This window comes from Lemur catta, chromosome 17, assembly GCF_020740605.2.
Source record: "Lemur catta isolate mLemCat1 chromosome 17, mLemCat1.pri, whole genome shotgun sequence".
NCBI classification, from domain to species: domain Eukaryota; kingdom Metazoa; phylum Chordata; class Mammalia; order Primates; family Lemuridae; genus Lemur; species Lemur catta.
Window position 1 is genome coordinate 41,971,887 of NC_059144.1, and position 17,849 is coordinate 41,989,735.

Below are 17,849 nucleotides of genomic sequence, written 5' to 3' on the forward strand. Positions count from 1 at the left end.
GTTTTATGTGGCACTGAATCACACAGCGGCCTTTTGAGGAAGGCACTTTTATCATCACCCCCATTTTATAGACAAGGAGACTGAGGCTCAGGGGGAAAGGGGCTTGTCTGGGGCCAAACAGCCTGCAGTGCTTTGTCTGTGGGGCTCGCCCTCAACGGGAAAGGTGCTTGTCCTACCTTGCCCCGTCCCGTCCTGTCCCAGCCCTGCTGCCTCCCACTGCTCCCTGGGCTCTGCCTGGGGTCCCCCATCTGCTCCCCTGTCCCTGCTGTTCCTCCTGCCTGTCCCCCACCTGTCCGTCTCCACTTTATTTACCACAACGTTGCAGGTCTATGTTAGGTACTTTGCGTGCACTGATTCGGTTACCTTTCCAAGTCATCTTGTGTGCGGGGTGTCCCCGTGTGACAGGTAAGGAAATGGGAATTCAGAAAGTCTCAGGAGCTCTGCCTGTGGGCAGAATCTGGCCCATGTAAACTCACTCTATTTGGCCAGGAAACCTATTTAAACGGTGTGACTTGGGACGCCTGATTGGGCATTTGCTCTCCGGTCACAGGCCCCTGGCCCCACGGCTCCCTCTGTCTTACACCTGGCTGAGGCAGGTGCTGCTCACCTGCCCACCTCCAGGTGAGTGACTTACCCAAGCCCAGTGACAGCTGGACAGGAGTCTCACAGGTCTCATGCTCTAGGAACTCCTACTGATCCTTCAGAGCCCAAGTTAATGCCACCTCCTGTGAGAAGCCCTCTGGGATTGCCCTTCTCCAGACAAACTCAATCTCTTTGCCTGCCAATGACAATGAAATCACAAGCTGCATCCTTTGTCCTCCTCTCTCTCAAGTTACGGCGACCATTCCTAGTGATAGGGACTTTAGAAGCACTTTAGGGGGAAAAAGGACAGAGGACCTTGGCTACCTGTGGCCTGCAGCAAGTATCCTAGCAGTGGGTCCTGCTGGGCCTTGGTCTGCACTTGATACTGTTCTGTAATCTGCACAGTTGTCCCCATGAGGTTGGCTCTAGTGTTCTCGTTTACAGAGGCAGAGACAGGCTTGGAGAAGGAGAGTCACCTGTCTGAGGTCATTGCTGGGTTTGGAACCCAGGCCTGTGGGATTCCAAAACTGGGGTCCCCCTGCCACTCCTGCTGCAGGGATGTGGCATCTCCCCAGGTGTGGCTGGGCATGCTGGGACCTGCACCCTCCCATCTCCACCAGACTCTTGGCCGTGCTGAGCCATGGAGAGGCCCCCCAGCTACCTGTGGTGACTTGTTCCAGGAAGTGCGTCCCAGCCAGGGGTGGTGAGTCATTCAGCAACCCCGGCGTGTTGATCTTGGCCCCACGAGGGCTTTGTCTGGGGAGCGGTGCAGCCGAGTACATGCACACGCGTGTGCAGACCCGAAGGCTTCCATGGTTGTGACTGCACCCAGGGTGCAAGCTGGGGCCTCTTCTAGAATAACAGTTGTCATGGCTGGTGTCAGGGCTGTCTCTGCAGGTACCTCACTGCCTACCCTGTGAAGCAGGTCTGATCTTTGTTCCCGGTTTACAGCTGAGGGAACTGAGTCACTGTGGGGTTGAACTGCTTGCCCACACAGTGAGCAGTGGAGCCAGGATTCGAACTTGTGATGTCTGGGCCCAGAGCTCATGCGGTTCTGGGCACAGTCCGACCTCTGAACTAGCTTTCTGGGGGAGGGGAGGCCCTCATAGGGTACCCAGACAGTGCTTGGTTTCTTCCTTCTAGATTCCTCCAAAGCTGGGATTTCTTCGCTTAGCCTCTCAAATCCTCAGAGGGCCTGACAGTCAGTCCGCTGACATGGGCAAGGTCATGAGAGGCTTTGCTTGCAGGGAAACTGTTTGGATTTGATACAAAATGATAAGGGCTGAACCGAGGCAGAGGAGAAAGACTCCAGAAGTCTCAGGAGGAGGGTTCTGAGTGTGGGCTTTAAGTGCATCGGCGGGTCTGGAAATCCAGCTTGCTTGTGAGCAATGGAGTGGCCCAGGACAGACTCAGCGCTCAGGGGTGAGCGATTGTCACGGGGTGGCCGGCACAGAGCCAGCCCTGCTGTGCCAGGCACTGTTCTCAACTCATCAGTCCTTGTGACGTCCCATGAGAGAGGTGCTATTTTTATCCGCCTGTTACAGGTGAGGAAACTGAGACACAGAGAGGTTAAGTAACCTGCGCAAGGCCACCCAGCTGGGCATCAGGGCATGAACCTGCATCCTTACCCCTGTGGCATATTCCCTTGCAGAGAGCTGTGATCTCTTCCCTCAGGGGGCTTGTGTCTGGTGAGAGAATACAGACAACGACCAAATTCTAAGAATACTCGGTACACAGCCGTTTCTAAAGTAGGGCTGGCCTGACCTCGTCTGAGGGAGCCAACGATGGCCTCTGAGGAGGGGCCGAGGGCGGGCTGGGGAGGAAGTGTGGGTTTGCAGTTAGAGAGGGGCTGCCCCGGCAGCAGGAGGGAAGGGCCCTGCAGTGCTGAGTGTGGCGTGAGCGTGGCACAAGCGTGGCTGGCCCTGCGGAGAGTGGAGGGAGCAGAGAGCAGGGAGGTGGCAGGGCCCAGACTGCAGGGCCTCAAGGCCACGCACAGGAGTTTCACACTGTTCCAGGGCAGGGGGAGCCTTGGGAGGGTTTGCAGCAGGGCTTCGCGTGGCGAGTTGCCGGGGCTTGCCCTCGACCCTGAGCTCAGGCTGCTGCTCAGGGTCATGACGTCTTGTTGCGACTTGAACGAGAGCTGAGCAGGGCACGGGGTGCCCTCCAGCCTGCAGGGTTCAGCTGCTCAGAGTGTTTCCTGTCCTGGAAACGTCTCCTGCTGTGCCCTGAGCTCTCTGGAATTCTCTCCTTGCCAGGTCTCGGGCCCTTGGCCAACGAGAGGAGAGACAAGTGGCTGCAGGAGCAGGACTCACGTCTTCCAGAAGAGCGGCCGGGTCCCAGAGAGGCCCTGGGGAGGGGTGGTCGGCCCAGCGCCTGCACGCGAGGGCCCCTCACATCTGGGGGAGGTTCAGGCGGTGCGGAAGCGAAGGTGTGAAAAGGGCTGGAGCCCTGTGGGCCTCAGAAGTGCTCAGGAGGCCACGGCAGGTGTCCCCTTGGCCTGGGCGGGTGTCCTGCTGCCTGTGCCAGGCCAGCCCTCCCCTTGGCGCATGTGCCCAGAGGCGCGGAGCAGCCTCGCTAATTTGCTGTAAAGCACTGTTTGTTTTCTGCCGAGCCAAAACATCTTGTTCACGAGGTGTCATTTTGATTAATTTTTCCGAGGGAGAAGAATGTGATGCTTTCCAAGGAAGGCTCTTCGGCTGACGGGGAAACCGGTGGGGCCAGGTCCTGCCTCGCGCACACAGCGAGCTGCCCGGGCGGGCGGTGGCCTGGCCTGGCCTGGGGCCTGCCTGCCGCCTGTTCGCCCCGACCCCGCCAGGGCCAGCGGGGGCCCGGGGAGGCCGTGACCACGGTCCGAGGAGCTGAAGGCGAGAGGGTGGCTTTGGGGTAGGGCAGAGCGGGGGCGGCAGGGGGTGGGGTCTGACTCGCTCCGACCCCAGCAGCTCCCACAGGGTGACAGAGCGGCGGGAGGCGGTGGGGAGAGCCGTGGGCTGCGGTCAGGGCAGGGCGCGTGCCTCGTCTGAAGGGGCACAGGCTGCTTGGCACCAGCCCTGCAGAAATGGGCGCCACGTGCGGGGCCAGAGTTTCCTATTTGGGGGAGAAAGCTGGATGTCTGGAGCTTTATATGAATCTTCCAGTGTCTGAGAGTCGGCGGTTCATTTCCCTAACTGTTAAACACTGTGTGGAAAGATGTGAGCACCTGAGGGTCGCACCCAGCACCCGCTGCCCCTCTCTGAACCCTGGGGTCTGCGTCAGGACATAAGTGTGCCCCCGGGAGGGCCCCACGGGACCCTCTTACTTACCATGTAATGAGCACTTGGTACGTGGGAGCTGTTGGAGTTTGGCACCCGAGGAAGAGGAAACGATGAAGCTGGGTCCCTGCTTGGGCTCAAGGTCTTCCTGGAACGTCAAACTCACAGGCTGGAGCTCCGGGCAGAGAAGTACGGGGTGGGCCGCTCACTTCTGACTTCTGTGCCTGAGAGAAAAGAGGTCAGGGAAGCCGGGAGGAGGCCAGGAAAGGACCGTGGAGGGACCAGCACGGCCCGATGTGTGGCACCAGCGTGGTGTGTGCAGCCCAGCCCGGGACAGGCTGCCGGGTCGCAGGTGCCACAGGCGAGGTTGGGCTGGGTGGGCGGCGGGTTCCGGAGTCAAGTGACGAGCAGAGGTGGCCCCTTTGTCGGCGCAGACCAGCCCAACGCCCGCAGCTCTGGTTACCGTGTCTGGAGAAGCACCGATCCCTTTGATGCTCAAGGAGTCTGGGAAGCACTTGAACTTGCTCTGTGCGTGGTCAGCTTTCTGCTGGGAAAATAAACCATGTCTAAACAGGCAGTAAATCCGTCCAGGTGCCTGTTCTGGCCAATACCATCGCACCGTGACATGCTGCCAGCCCCAAAGTCAAGGCCAAAGTTCCCGTTACTTGGAGAGTCCTAATAATTAACCTGGGAGCCTCAGCTGGAGAGGGGAGTTGCTGGTGTTTAAATGAAGTGAGAAGCCAGAGCAGGGAGTGGCTGTTTCAGGGCCGGACATCACAAGGAGCTGTGACCAGGCTTGGGGATCTCAGTCTTCTGGCCTCCTCGGCCCCTCCTGTGTCTGAAGCTCTTTGCTGGCAGGGACCTGGCTCTGGAGGCCTTGGGCAGCGCCCCCTCAGCTTTGGGGGGGTGGGGAGGAGGGGCTCTGGTAACAGCAATGGGTCAGTCGGTGCTTTGAGAGAAATGGGAAATCGCAGGCCGGGGGCTGCCGGGTGTGTGGCTCCTGAGACCTCTCGCTGTCTGGCCAGCAGGCGTTTATCAAGCAACTGCTGTGAGCCAGGCCCCCTGACTGACGGCTGAGCCATGTCTCTCCGTGGCGGGGAGATGTCCTGGCACTTACAATTTTTGAGGCTCCTTGTGAATTAAAAATTGAAGCAGCACCAGAACTGGCTCTCACCATTATGATTTAGCTTAAATGTTCATGTTTTGAAATTAAAAATGCAACATTATAAAATCGTACACTTGGGCTGTTCACAAGCTAATGACGGCATTAAAAAAGAATATGAATTCAGAGGCCGTAATTATAATGAAATTAGGTAGTAATTCATTGAACGCCGTTTTCTAAGCACTTTGTGGTTATGTGGGCATAACACACTATGCGGCAGAACTATCACTAGCCCTGATTTCCAGAGGAGAAAACGGAGGCACAGAGAGGTTAGTAACTTGGCCAACATCACACAGCTAGAAGGGGGGGGGGGTCCCTCCCATCAGGGAGATTTGGAAATGGGACACAGTTTGCTGTGCTAGATGAAGGGACCCTGTTCTCAATGCTGGCTGCTCTGTTGGGGTGTTGGAGGGAATGTCAAAGTGCAAATCCGAGGTCCTCTGTGACCCCTGTCTCCACTCCACCCTCATTCCCAGCAGCCTGAGCCACCTGGAGGGAGTGGGCAGGTGGCAGGAGGCTCATAAGGCTTGACCTCTGGGCCCCCACAGGGAGTTAACCCCCACCCAGGTCCCCCATTTCTGGTTCTTTGAAGAGTGTCGGTGGTAGGGGTGAGGGTGGGCGGCTCAGCTCGGCCTGCAGGGTATTGTTATCTTTCTCTCTGTCCCTTGGGCTCCTGAGATGGGAGGCCATGCCCCGTGTTGCCATCTGGAGGCTGCCCCTCTCCTCCCCTAAGCTCCCTTGTTATGCGTCCTTGGCCACTCTAGGAGCTGCCACATGTAAGACTCCAGCCTGGGGCCAGGCTTAGCTCCTTCCCTGCCACCTCTTCACTCCGCCACCTTCATTCATTCATTCACGTTAATACATTTGTCCCTGGTATCCTTGGGGACTGGTTCTAGGACCCCTTGTAGACACCAAAATCCATGGATGGTTAAGTCCCTGATATTAATGGTGTAGTGTTTGCGTGTAACTGACGCACATCCTGCTGTATGCTTTTTTTTTTTTTGAGACAGGAGGGCAGTGGCATCATCATAGCTCACTGCAGCCTCCAACTCCTGGGCTCCAGCAGTCCTCCCGCCTCGGCCTCCCAAAGTGCTGGGGTTACAGGTGTCAGCCACCACACCTGGCCAAGATCGTACCCATCCCACACAACTTTATTCAGGCTCATAGCCACCACCACAGCCAGGAGACTGCGAGGTCCCAGTGCCACGAGGACCTCTTGTGTTGCCTTTATAACCACCTCAGCTTTCCTGCCCCCACCGCTTGCCCAGCCCTGGGTGCTCCGTCCTCCGTTTCTAACATTGTGCCGTTTGAACGCTGTTCTGTGGATGGAATCACATGGTCGGTAACCTTAGGGGACTGGCTTGTTTCGCTCGGCACAGTTCCCTGGGGATCGTGCAGGTTGCTGTGTGAATTGAGAGTCTGTCTGGATGCGTTTGCAGGTAGAACCGACGGGCCTTGCTGGGGAGGTGGGTGGCAGTTGGAGACCTGGGCGTGGAGGTCAGGGCTGGAGCCACCAGGGTCTCACTGTGAGGCTGGACGAAGTTGCTTAGGGATGGGGAGTGACGAGAGGTTGCAGGACTGAGCCTGGATTGACTGGCTGACCAGGCACCCCCCTCGCAGCAGGTGCTGTGCTGGGCGCAGGGCACAGCAGCAAACCCGCAGACCGGAGCCTGCGGCGGTGGGGGGCTGACCGGCTGCGGCGTCGGGGAGACGTGGTGGCACGTGGTGGCGCGTGCACGGGCTCTCTGTTCCTCATCCTTGCTCTCTCTGCAGCCACGGAGGGCTGGCACCTGTGGAGGCCCAGGCCTTGGCCCTGGGTGGAGGGTCTAGACCAGGGGTTTCCGGGGGTCCTGAGTGACAAGGGAGAAGAGTGCAGTGCTGGCCCTAAGGCACAGTGGTGGCCCAGCAACAGACCGCGCCATCTTCCGAGATGTCCTTTGTGCCTGTAGAAGATTATTGCTTTGACCGAGGGATGGGGTTGGCAGTGAGGGGGGCGTAGTGGCCCGGGCGTGGAGAGGATGACTCCGGCACCAACCATTAACTGAAGGAGGGGTCGGGACTCCAGGAGCCCCGAGGGGGATGGGCAGGGGAGGAAGGGACCTGGCACGGACAGCAGTGTCTGCTGGCCAGGGTTGGAGAGATCAGACTGGATCAGGAGCTGGTGACCCTAGGGTGCCATGACACCAACTCCCCCATCTAGCTGTCCCTGCGTGTGAGCTTGGATTTGGTAGCCAGCGTCTCAGCAGATCTTCTGGGGGCTCCTCTGCTGGCTTCCATGTTAACGCTTTTCCTCCAGCTCGAAGCAGAACCTATGGGCATCCAGGAACCTTCCAGAGCTGCTGCCTAGGGACAGCATCACCTTAATGAGGTTGCACCAGCTTATCCCTGCTGCTAGGGTCACTCTGGGCACTGGCAGCCCACTCTGGGAGCCCTCAGCCCTGTGCTGCTGTCCCTAGGCCCCCCGTGGCCTCGTGGTCACTGGGCCGGCAGAGGCTGGGGCTGGGGCCGGGCTGGGCAGGAGGCTCCTGACGGGAAGGGGCGGGCGAGCTCTGCGGGCTCTCTGAGTCCGGCCAGCCCACCCCGCGGGCGGGATCGGACACGCAGGGGCTGCTCACAGCTGCCAGAGCGCTCTGGAAGACTGGAGGCCCCGGAGCAGACATTGCAGGCAGGACAGCCAAGCGTGACCTGAGGTACAGAAAGCCCTGAGCCAGGACAGAGAGCGGAAGGCTCGTGGGCTGGCCATGGCAGGGGCCGGTGCCAGGAACTCAGAAGAGCCCGAGTTGAATCCCCACTCAGCCTCTTACCAGCTGTGACCCTGGGCACTCGACCTGGCCCTGTCCCCTCTGGGCCTGCTTTCTCGTCTGTGGAGTGGATGTTGTCACAGTTCCTGTCTCACGGCTCTTGTGAGCACTGGAGGACACGGCAGGGGAAGGGCAAGAGGTGCTGGCCTCACTGGTGGCCCTGGCTCAGGAGTCCCCACGCCCTGGGGCCCGGGGCTGGAAGCAGAGGCCTTCTCCCTCCTGCGCCCTCGACGACCCTGTGGAGACTGGCCTGGGTGTCGCCAGGCGGGACGGTGGCCAGCTGGGCAGCACAGGCCCTGTCTGACGGGCCGGCTCACGGCGCCTGCAGGAACCGACCCACTGTGGCCAGACAGCTCAGCTTCTCAAGAGAGACAGGCACTCAGCATTTATTTTCACATCCCAGTGTTGGCAGCCAACTCGTTTGTAATCTGTCCCCACGCCAGATGCTGACCAAAGATCACCAGCTTGCGATCTCCGAATAGTCTGGAAGGCGCAACTCCTGAGGGTCCCAAGGTTGGAAAGCAGATGCTGAAGGGACGTCCTTTGTCCTGGCTCCGTGCGGGAGCCGGGCAGGCCGGGCGTTGAGCCCCAGTGCCGCCCATTCCAAGCTGGGTGATTGTGGCCACGTGTCTCTCCGAGCCTCACTTTCCTCTTCTGCACAATGGGATCAGAATCACCTTGCTCAGCAGCCGTAAGGACGAACGTGCTGTGAACCTGCGGGAGCGTCGTGGGCTGGCGCTGGCCTGATACGCGGCCACTGTGGTTGCGTTGAGAGAGGCTGCAGCTTGGTGTGCGGAGTTACACTGGCCTGTTTCTTCTGTTTGCTTTTTTTAAAATAACTTTTTAAATTTTAGAATTAGAGCAATGTTGCTGTGATAGCTCAGAGAACCCCCGTATGCCCCCCGCCCAGTTTCTCCTGTTGTCGTCATGCTTTACGGTGCAGTCACGGCTCGGGGAACTGACACTGGGCGTTACACGGACTAAACGCTGCAGTTCACTCGGATCTCACCAGTGTCCTTTTCTGTTCCAGGACTGCATCCAGGATACCGGATTGTGTTTAGTCATTATGTCTCCTTTGCCACCTCTGGTTCATGTCAGTTTCTCTGACTTTCCTTGTTTGTGATGATCTTGGCAGTTTTGAGGAATTCCGGTTAGATATTTTGAATAATATCCTTTTTAATTTTTTTTTTTTTTTTAGAGATAGGGTCTCACTCTGTTGTCCATGCTGGAGTGCAGTGGTCCGATCATAGCTCACTGTAGCCTTGAACTCCTGGACTCAAGTGATCCTCCTGCCTCAGCCTCCTGAGTAGCTGGGACTACAGGTGCCCACCACCATCCAGCTAATTTAAAATTTTTTTGTAGGGATGGGGTCTCGCTGTGTTCCCCAGGCTGGTCTCAAACTCCTGGCCTCAAGTGATCCTCCTGCCTCAGCCTCCCAAAGCACTGGGATTACAGGTGTGAGCCACTGGGACTGGCCTATATCCTTTAATTAGGGCTTGTCTGATGTTTTTGCGTGGTTAGATTGGACCCGTGGGTTTTTGGTTGGAAGACCATGGTGCCCTGCTCGTCACATCACAGCGAGGCGCGTACTTCAGCGTGACGTCCCCGTGAGCGTGCTGAACGTCACCACCTGGCTGCGGCAGGTCTGCAGGTTTCTCCCTGTGCAGTTACTCCCCCTTCCGTTCTCTGCTCTTGGGAGCAAGTCACTAGGTGCAGCCCCCACGCAAGGGAGGAGGGGGCAGTTAAGCCCCAGCTCCTGGAAGAAGGAATATTATAAACTTATTTGGAATTCTTTTGTATTTTCTGGAATGATTTTGAGATTTTTATCTCCTCCCCTGTCTGCCTGCTTTTGCGTTGAGCGGTTCTTGCTTTTGGAGACCCTTCCACTCATGTGAACAACCAAGGCTTGAGTCCTGGCTCTGCCTGTTTACTCTGGGCGGCCTAGGGTGACTCACTATTAAATGGAGGAGTAGTGAGCATGACAGTAGTATGTATCAGTCAGAGTGTCTGGCCACGTAACAGAAACCTGACTAATGTGGTTCAACCAAGTATGGTTCGTGTTTTCCTCATATGACAAGAAGTCTCAAGGTGGCCAGTTGAGTCAGTGGGGCTTCTCAGGGAAGTAATCAGGGACCCAAGCTGCTCCTGGCTGCTGCACTGCCATCCTTAGCATGTGGCTTTTGTCCTCATAGTCCCAAGGTGGCTGCAGCACCTCCAGCATCACTGATGTGCTCCAGGCAAGACTCATCGAGGTTGGTGGTATTCTCCCATTTTGCAGAGGAGGAAAGTAAGTCTTGGGAGGACGAGGAACCCCTACCTTAAAGGAGTGCTGGGAAGGTTAGAGACAATGTAACCCAGTGCATAGTAGGTGTAATCATCGTTTTCACAGTGGGATTTGCCTCTCCCAAGGTGCCTGGCACTGGGGGTGCCTGGTGACCTGGGGGGTGAGGGCAGGCAGTTGGCACCCGAGCTCCTATACATGGTCAGCCTGAGCCTCCCAGGGGTTGGCCCAGGCCCTGGTGGGGCTGTGGGGGCTGGGGCTGACCCTGTGGGACCTCAGATCTTGGCTATGAGGACGGCCGCAGTGTGACCTGTTTCTCCCTTTGGGGCAGAGGATGCTGGGCCTCCTGCCTGTTCTGGGTGAGCCAGGGCGGAGCAGGCCCGCAGTGATGACCCAGGCCAGCCAACCACACACCACTCGGGCCCGAGGACAAACCGCGAGGCAGGCTGGCCCTGCATCTGGCACCCTGTGTCTGGTGAGCTGCCACTTGGTGCACACTTGTATGGGAGATACAGGGAAGGATTTGTCAGCCCTGTTCTATTTGGGAGGACAGATTTAGTTCAGAGGCAAACCATGGTCTGGGGGCCAAGTCTTGCCCGCCACTGTTTTTGTAAATAAAGTTTTATTGGAACACAGCCATGCTTTTTGTTTGCATATTGTCTGTGACTGTTTTTGTGCTACAAGGGCAGAGTTGAGTGGTTGTGACAGAGACTGTCTGGCTTGGAAAACCTAAAGTATTTACTATTTGGCTCTTCATAGAAAAGGGTTGCTGACCCTGGCCCGAGCAGAAAGCAGTCAGGGATGTGCAATTAGAGCATCCCAAGAGGGAGACACAAGGATGGACTAGGACTTAAGAGGAGCTATGGAGCATTCTAGAAACAGGTGTGGGAGGGTGGCCCAGGGCAAGCAAAGACCCTGAGGAGGTGGCTGGCTTTAGGGCAGACAGTGACCTGAGTGGGGGGTTCAAAAGAGAGACTGAGCCCAGGCAGGGCCTGAGGGTCCACCTTGTCACGTGCTGTAACAGCCATTTGGGTTCTTTGTCAGAAACAGAGCTGCTTGGTGGCGCAGAGCGCAGCGGGGCCAGCTCTGGGGCATCTGCCAGAAGCAGCAGGTCACAGGAATGGTAAAGGGTCTCAGGGGCCACTGCTCCTCCACTCAGCCAGCTTGGGCCACGGGGGACAGCAGGCCCAGAGCTGCCGGATGATCCCATTTTCCAAGAGGAACCGGCAGTCTGGTTTTCACGGGAAATCTGATTTCTACGTGTTTGCAGTTAATTCCATTTTTACAAAATCATGAAGCAGACCACACATGCGTCTGGCCCGTGGGCTGAGGGTTTGGGAACTCGGGTGTCCGAGGTGGAAGTGGGGAGAAGGGGGGTGTGGGCAGAGCCGGAGAGCAGCCAGGCCTGATGCCCCAGAGGTCCCGGAGGCAGACGATGGCAGGCGGGGCTTGGGGCTGGAGAGGAGCACGTGGCAGAGCCCTGGACCAGCGGTGTCAGGTTTCTGAGTCTTGACCTATCCTATCCCAGAGCGGAGAACATTCCTGCCTGCAGGCCCGGGGTGGGGGTGGGGAGCCACAGCCCGCAGAGTTGGATAGTCCTCGCTCACCTGGCAGAGCCCTGGAGGGGACTCTTCTTACCAGCTGGAGGTTGAGGGGTGGGAGCCGGAGTGCTCTGCAGTCCCCTCTGAGATCCTCAAGAGTGAGAACTGTAGGTGAGGCCCTTAGCGTTTGGGTTTGCTGCTCTGTCCCCAGGGAAACCCGCGGAGCCATGGGTTGGGGCTGGGCTTGGAGGCCTGAGTGGGCCCCAGCGCCACACTTCCTTGCTCCTGTGACCTCTGAGACTCCGGGTGACCCCTTGTCGGGCAGGTTGCCCTGCAAATCCAAGAGCAAGTGGGTGTGAAAGTGGCATCCCGGTGTGCCAGCCATTGGAGCCTGGCCTCCTGGGTGGGGTCCTGCTCAGCCCTGGGCGAGGTGTCTGCACCCTGGCAGCATCCGGGCCTCACACACCAGCCCTCACCTGCTGACTCACCTGTGAACCGCCACCACTGTGGGTTTGTTATTCATTTTAGGCAGGACTCTTAGTTGCAAGTGACAGTAACCCTGGCCAACGGTGGCTTATGCAAAGAAGAGAATCCCAAGGCTCATGAACAGGAACAGTCTCTGGGTAATTCTAGCCTCAGTGGAATGACATTGCAGGGACTCTGTCTCGCCCCATCTCCCAACTCTGCTTCCCTCTGCAAGGGCTTCATTCTCCACAGCCCCCAGAGTGGGGGGCTCAGCCTCTAGAAAACCCCCTGACCCCTCCAGGACAAGCTGGGGCCTCTTCTGGGTTCCCCAGGTCTCTCCCACCATCAGCTATCATTGCGTGGCAGCATTATTTCTGTTGGTTTGTTTGTGTCCCCCTCTAAATGGTGTGCCCCATGATGGCTGGGGCCATTGTCTTGCTCAAGGCTGTGTCTTCAGCACCAGGACAGGACCTGGCCCAGCACAGATGCTCAGTGAGATGGCGGTTGAGTGGATGGGTGCTTGGAGGACGCGTGACTCAGGGCTAGGTGCCTCCTGAGCCTTGGCTGCCCCTCTGCATTGGGGTTGGTGGGCACGCTGTTGAGTGTGGGGTGGGGGCAGGGGAGGGAAGGTGCTTGGCAGTGGGAGCTGTGGCCGCCCACAGTTGGAGCTCCACATCCTTCCCTGGCACCTCCGGCTACAGCTGAAGCCTGGGCCAGAATGGGCAGAGGTGGCCAGGAGATGGGACAGTCCAGGGAGCTGTGGGGCAGGGAAGGGGAGGGTGGTGAGAGGGTCCCCTCCCGTGTACCCCTTGACCCCACATGCCTGTCTGAATCTGCGGGCCCCATGCAGGGCAGCAGCCCAGTGGCCTCGCAGACCCCTCCTTGCCCCAGAGCAGTTCAGTCACTGAGTCAGCCTTGAGTCGTGAGAATCACCTGGGGGCTCTGAAACACCCTGCCGCCCAGGCCACACCCCAGACCAGTGACATCAGACTCTGGCGTGGGGCCCGGGCATAAATATTTCATAAAGCTCCCAGAAGATCCCAATGTATGGCCAAGTTCGAGAACCGCTGTTTGAGGTGGTCCTCGGGGACATTGGTTTTTCCGGAGATGCACAGTGACCCGTGGGGTCCTGCCAGCCAGCCTGGGGAGGGATGCTTGGTGGGAGATCCCCCCTCCCCAGCCTTCCTTCAACAAAAATCTGTACCAGAAATGAGGAAGCGCTCCTTAAAATGATTTTAATTTTTGATAGAGTAGCACATGCCTATGGCACGAACTTCAGGCATCACAGGTGGGTTCACAGTGAAAGAAAAACCAGTTTCCATCACCAGTGACAGCCACCACGCCCAGGCTCTTGGGTGGCCCTGCAGAGCTGTCTGTCACCCACGCATGTGGGTGGGTACATGGTTCCCTTGGTCACGAGTCCGTGCCCTCCTCACCTTGCTCTCTCAGCCCTTCTCCGTCAGAACAGGTAGATCTGCCGAGCTCTTTTTAATGCCTGCAGAATTGTTCGTTGTGGACAGGGCCCGACATCGATGCTTTGGTTCCTTCGGGTGGCCGGCTTAGGCTGTCACAGGCGGTGACATGTCACATGTGTGACTCTCCCACAGGATGAACTACTAGAACTGCAATTCTTGGGTCATAGAACAAGTGGATCCAAATTGCTGATGGAGCACCTGTGTTTTTGTCATTCCAGAAACCGTCCGCGCCCCCGATGTACGAGCTGCCCACGTTGTACAGGACCGAGGACCATTTTCCCGTGGGTGACGGGGAGGCCGGGCATCGAGCCCCTGGCTGCCGGCGGCGACTGTGAGCTGGAAGTGAAACTGTGCTACGGAGCAGCCCCGGTTTCTTTCTTTTTATTGTTGCTGTTTTTGAATTTCCTCCCCTTCCGCATGTGGGGCCACAGCGTTTGGAGAAGAGCCGGCACCCACGTGTGGCGCAGCCTCCACCGTCGGCCTGCCTGGTGTTTCAACGGGGGAGAGGCGCCCAGGTGTGACCGTGGTTGATGGTGGTGGGGATGTCCCTTCTCCATGAAGGGCTCTTCCTCCGTGGTGGGTGGGGTCCAGGGCCGCTGGCGTGGGCTGTGTGCTGAGACCCCAGTGCCCCTGGCCTGGAGGGCCATCCCAATAAAGGTGTCCAGAGCCCGCCCGTGGCCTGGGCACGAGGACTGGGAGTGACGGTTTCCTCACTTGTGCGGAACCTGCTTGTTATAAGGCCCCGCCTGAGGGCAGGGCAGGGTCCTGGCCTTGGGATTCCCAGCAGGAAAGTGGGTGGGGTCACCAGGACCCCTTCAAAGGTGTTTTAGCTTCATTTCTTCTCACGCAGGTGAGGTCCCTGCTGTTGTCCTGACACCCCAGATTCCTCACTTTGGCTTCAACCTGTGATGGCTATTTCTGGAATTCCTCTTAGAGCCTTGGAGCCAAGACAGACAGACACACACACACACACACACACACACACACGCACACACGCACGCACTCACACACGCACTGAACCGCAGATCCACGTTAGAATTTCAGGGAAATCCAAAATAGTGAACCAAAGGAAAGTTGGGTTGTGCCCATTTTAGGACAGTGTTTGGAATTCAAAGATATAGGTGGACCCCTTGTTTATGGGAAGAGTCAGCACTTTTCTGTTGAGGTAATAGTCATGCACGTCCATTTAAGTATAATTTACGTTACAGAAAGCAGCACCCAAGTGTATATTTCACTGAATTTCACAAACCGAACACATCTGTTTAACCCTCACCCAGACTGAGAAACCAACTGACTGGCGCTGTCAGCACCGGGGACCCCCTCGGGCCCCGTCTGGTCAGTGCCTGCCCCTCGCTGGGCTCCCAGCCTCCTGGCATCCCACAGCACGGGTGGTGTTGCGGGTTTCTGCACCTTGTATAAATAAAGGACGGATGGAGTGTGCACACGCACCGTGCCGCCTCGTGTCTGCCTCCGCTGGCTCGCGGCCGTGCCGGTGGGGGGTGTCCCCGCTGCTGTGTGTAGCTGAGGATCGTTAATTCTCATGGCTGCACTGTATCGATTGGGACTGGTTTTAATGAAGGAAGCGTAGACGCTCGCCGTGCCCCAGTCTGCTCAGGGAGAGCACAGATTCTACGGAAAGTTAATTTTTTAGACAAGCAGTTGAGGACACTAATTTCTGGAAGGCTGAGTATCTATTGATTGCTGGAGACGCCCAGGCTTCTTTCTCCTTCCAGGGCCCGAACCAGGGTCCAGGGAGGGGTGGAAGGGAATGTCCTGAGATTAAACCACAGCAATATAAGTGTCCTAAAATAGAGACGCACAGGACTGTGGCTAAGAGCACACAGGCTCTGACGTCAGCCTGCCTGCGTGGCACCATCCTCTCCTGCACGTCTCAGCTGTGTGACCCTGGGCTTGTTGCTTACGCTCTCTGAGCCCGGCCTCCCCAATAAGATGCGATGACAGCATCTGCCTACTGGGTTGTTGGGAGGATGAAACGAGATGAGCTGCGTGTGTGCTGGGCTCAGGGTCTGGTGAGGGGCACTTGGTAATGGGGGCTGTTATTATGGTGACTGGGCTTGGCAGGGAGAGGATGACCAGTGGCATCCAAGGACCTCAACAGCAAGTAACTTAGGGGCTGCCCTTCAACGTCAGAGTTAGAACAAGTCACGGAGAGTGGGAGCTGCCAAAAGTCCAACCAGCTCCCTTGGGGTTTCACTGTCCTTGGATCTTTCTCCCCCCAATCAGTGAGGACGGGTGAGGTTGCGTGAGAACATCTATGGGGGACAGGTGACGAAAGAACCGGAGGTGACCATTTGATATTGCCTGGGGGTTGCAATGCCAAATAATGAGCTTCCAGGGACAGTTGGTGACACCTGGGGAGAAGGAAGACCAGGACACTAGCCCGGCCAGGAACTCCTGACCTCAGTCCTTTGGGCGGCTGCATTGTAGAGGTGCTGTCTTGGTGCCAGGTGACTTAGCGCACTTCCTCTTTGAAGCAAGTGTCCAACTTGTCTCTTGTCAAGGAAATGAAATCCTTAACTGCGACTTTAGCAGGCCCTTAACCCCATGGCGGGGAACTGCAGCCTAGGAGAGGGCCATCTTTCTTTTTGTGGCCGTTGCACAGGGACACCAGTAGAAGGGTCACTGCAAATCTTCGTAAGACAAGCCTCTGCAGTCACGCGCCTTTCCCACTTTCCCAGTGGGGGTGAATTTCATGCCTTTCAGAGCAAGAGGTTTCAAGACAGTGGCCCACGGGCTATATCTGGTTGGCAGAAATGTGTGGTTTGTCCTGAACTGTTTTAAAATGTTTCCATGTTGAGATAACTGGATGGCCGTCTGGGAAAAAGTAAAGGGAGCTCCATACCTCACTCTGCACACCCGGAGCAGTTCCAAAAATTCCAAATGGATTAAGGAGCTAAATGTATAAAACAAATCTATTGGCTGGGCGGGCTGGCTCATGTGTGTAATCCTAGCACTCTGGGAGGCCGAAGTGGGAGGATCGCTTGAGGTCACGAGTTCGAGACCAGCCTGAGCAAGAGCGAGACCTTGTCTCTACTAAAAGCAGAAAAAATTAGCCGGGTATGGTGGCGCATGCCTGTAGTCCCAGCTACTCAGGAGGCTGAGGCGGGAGGATCACTTGAGCCCAGGAGTTTGAGGTTGCTGTGAGCTACGCTGATGCCAGGGCACTCTAGCCCAGGTGACAGAGCAAAACTGTCTCAAAAAAAAAAAAAAAGAATCTATTGAAGAAGTAGGTAAAAACATCGGAGACTCATACAAAGTCCAGAAGCCATAACAGAGATAAATTTGATAAATTTGTCCATATGATGGAGTACTATGAAGTTGTAAAAACGGATTAGGAGTTCTTTCTGAATTAGTGTGGAAATATTGCCAAACTTTGAAAGCCAAATGCAGAAAACTGTACATGCTATGCTACCATCTGTGTGTGAAACAGAAAGGCATTAGAATTCTCTGGAAGGGTAAACAAATATTTGATATCTTTTGGAGGTGAGAGGGGGCATTTTCACTCCATTTTTTTCTTTTTGATATTTTGTTTACCTATTCAAAAAATTCAATTAAAATCAGTTGTCAGCAATTATCAATGCACATGAAGAACTGGATTTCCTGTTTTGTTTTGTTTTTTTTAAAAAAAACTGGAAAATCTGTCACCAAAACTCTGGGCTCATACTCTCGCAAGGCAACAATGAGCTAAAGCCAAGTCATTTTGGGGCCCTGCTCTCCAGGCTTTTCTTGTATCCAGATCACTTCACTAATTTATTTCACCTGCTGAGCCCCTGTGGGCATTTGCATTTGAGACCCTTAGAACCAGAGACTCCGAGACCATGGAGAATTTACTCCAAGGATATGGGGTATATGAAGAAATGCATCTGGGCCTCAGCTTCATGTGGTGGAGGATGGCAGCTGGATGCCACTGCAATTCAAGCAGCTGGCAGTCTAGCTAGGGAGCAGGGTGTGGGGTCCCACTACAGACGTGTGTGCTGTCCAAGGCACTCCTTTTGGGGGTGACCGATACCAAGTCAGACATCAGAAGAAAGCTACAGACCAATCTCTTTCATGAATACAGACACAAAGTCAATAAAATATTAGCAAACTGAATCCAGCATCATATAAAAAGATTATATATCATGACCAAGCAAGATTTCTCCCAGAAATGCAAGGTTGGTTTAATATCTGAAAAACCAATCAATGTCCCACACCATATTAATAAAGGACAAAAGCCACATGATCATCTCAACAGATACAGAAAAAAAGTATTTGACAAAATACAACATCCACT

At 56.2% G+C, this 17,849-nt stretch overlaps 1 protein-coding gene across 1 annotated transcript in view; it reads left to right on the forward strand.

Annotated features, from left to right (window-relative positions):
* BCAS4 (breast carcinoma amplified sequence 4) overlaps positions 1 to 14,251 on the forward strand; it is a 46,091-nt gene extending 31,840 nt beyond the window's left edge. Inside the window, exon 5 of the mRNA XM_045529262.1 lies at positions 13,774 to 14,251. Coding sequence (XP_045385218.1) covers positions 13,774 to 13,890 — 117 coding nt within the window. The 3' untranslated portion in view covers positions 13,891 to 14,251. The remainder of the gene's footprint in view (positions 1 to 13,773) is intronic.
* Positions 14,252 to 17,849: the final 3,598 nt, after the last annotated feature.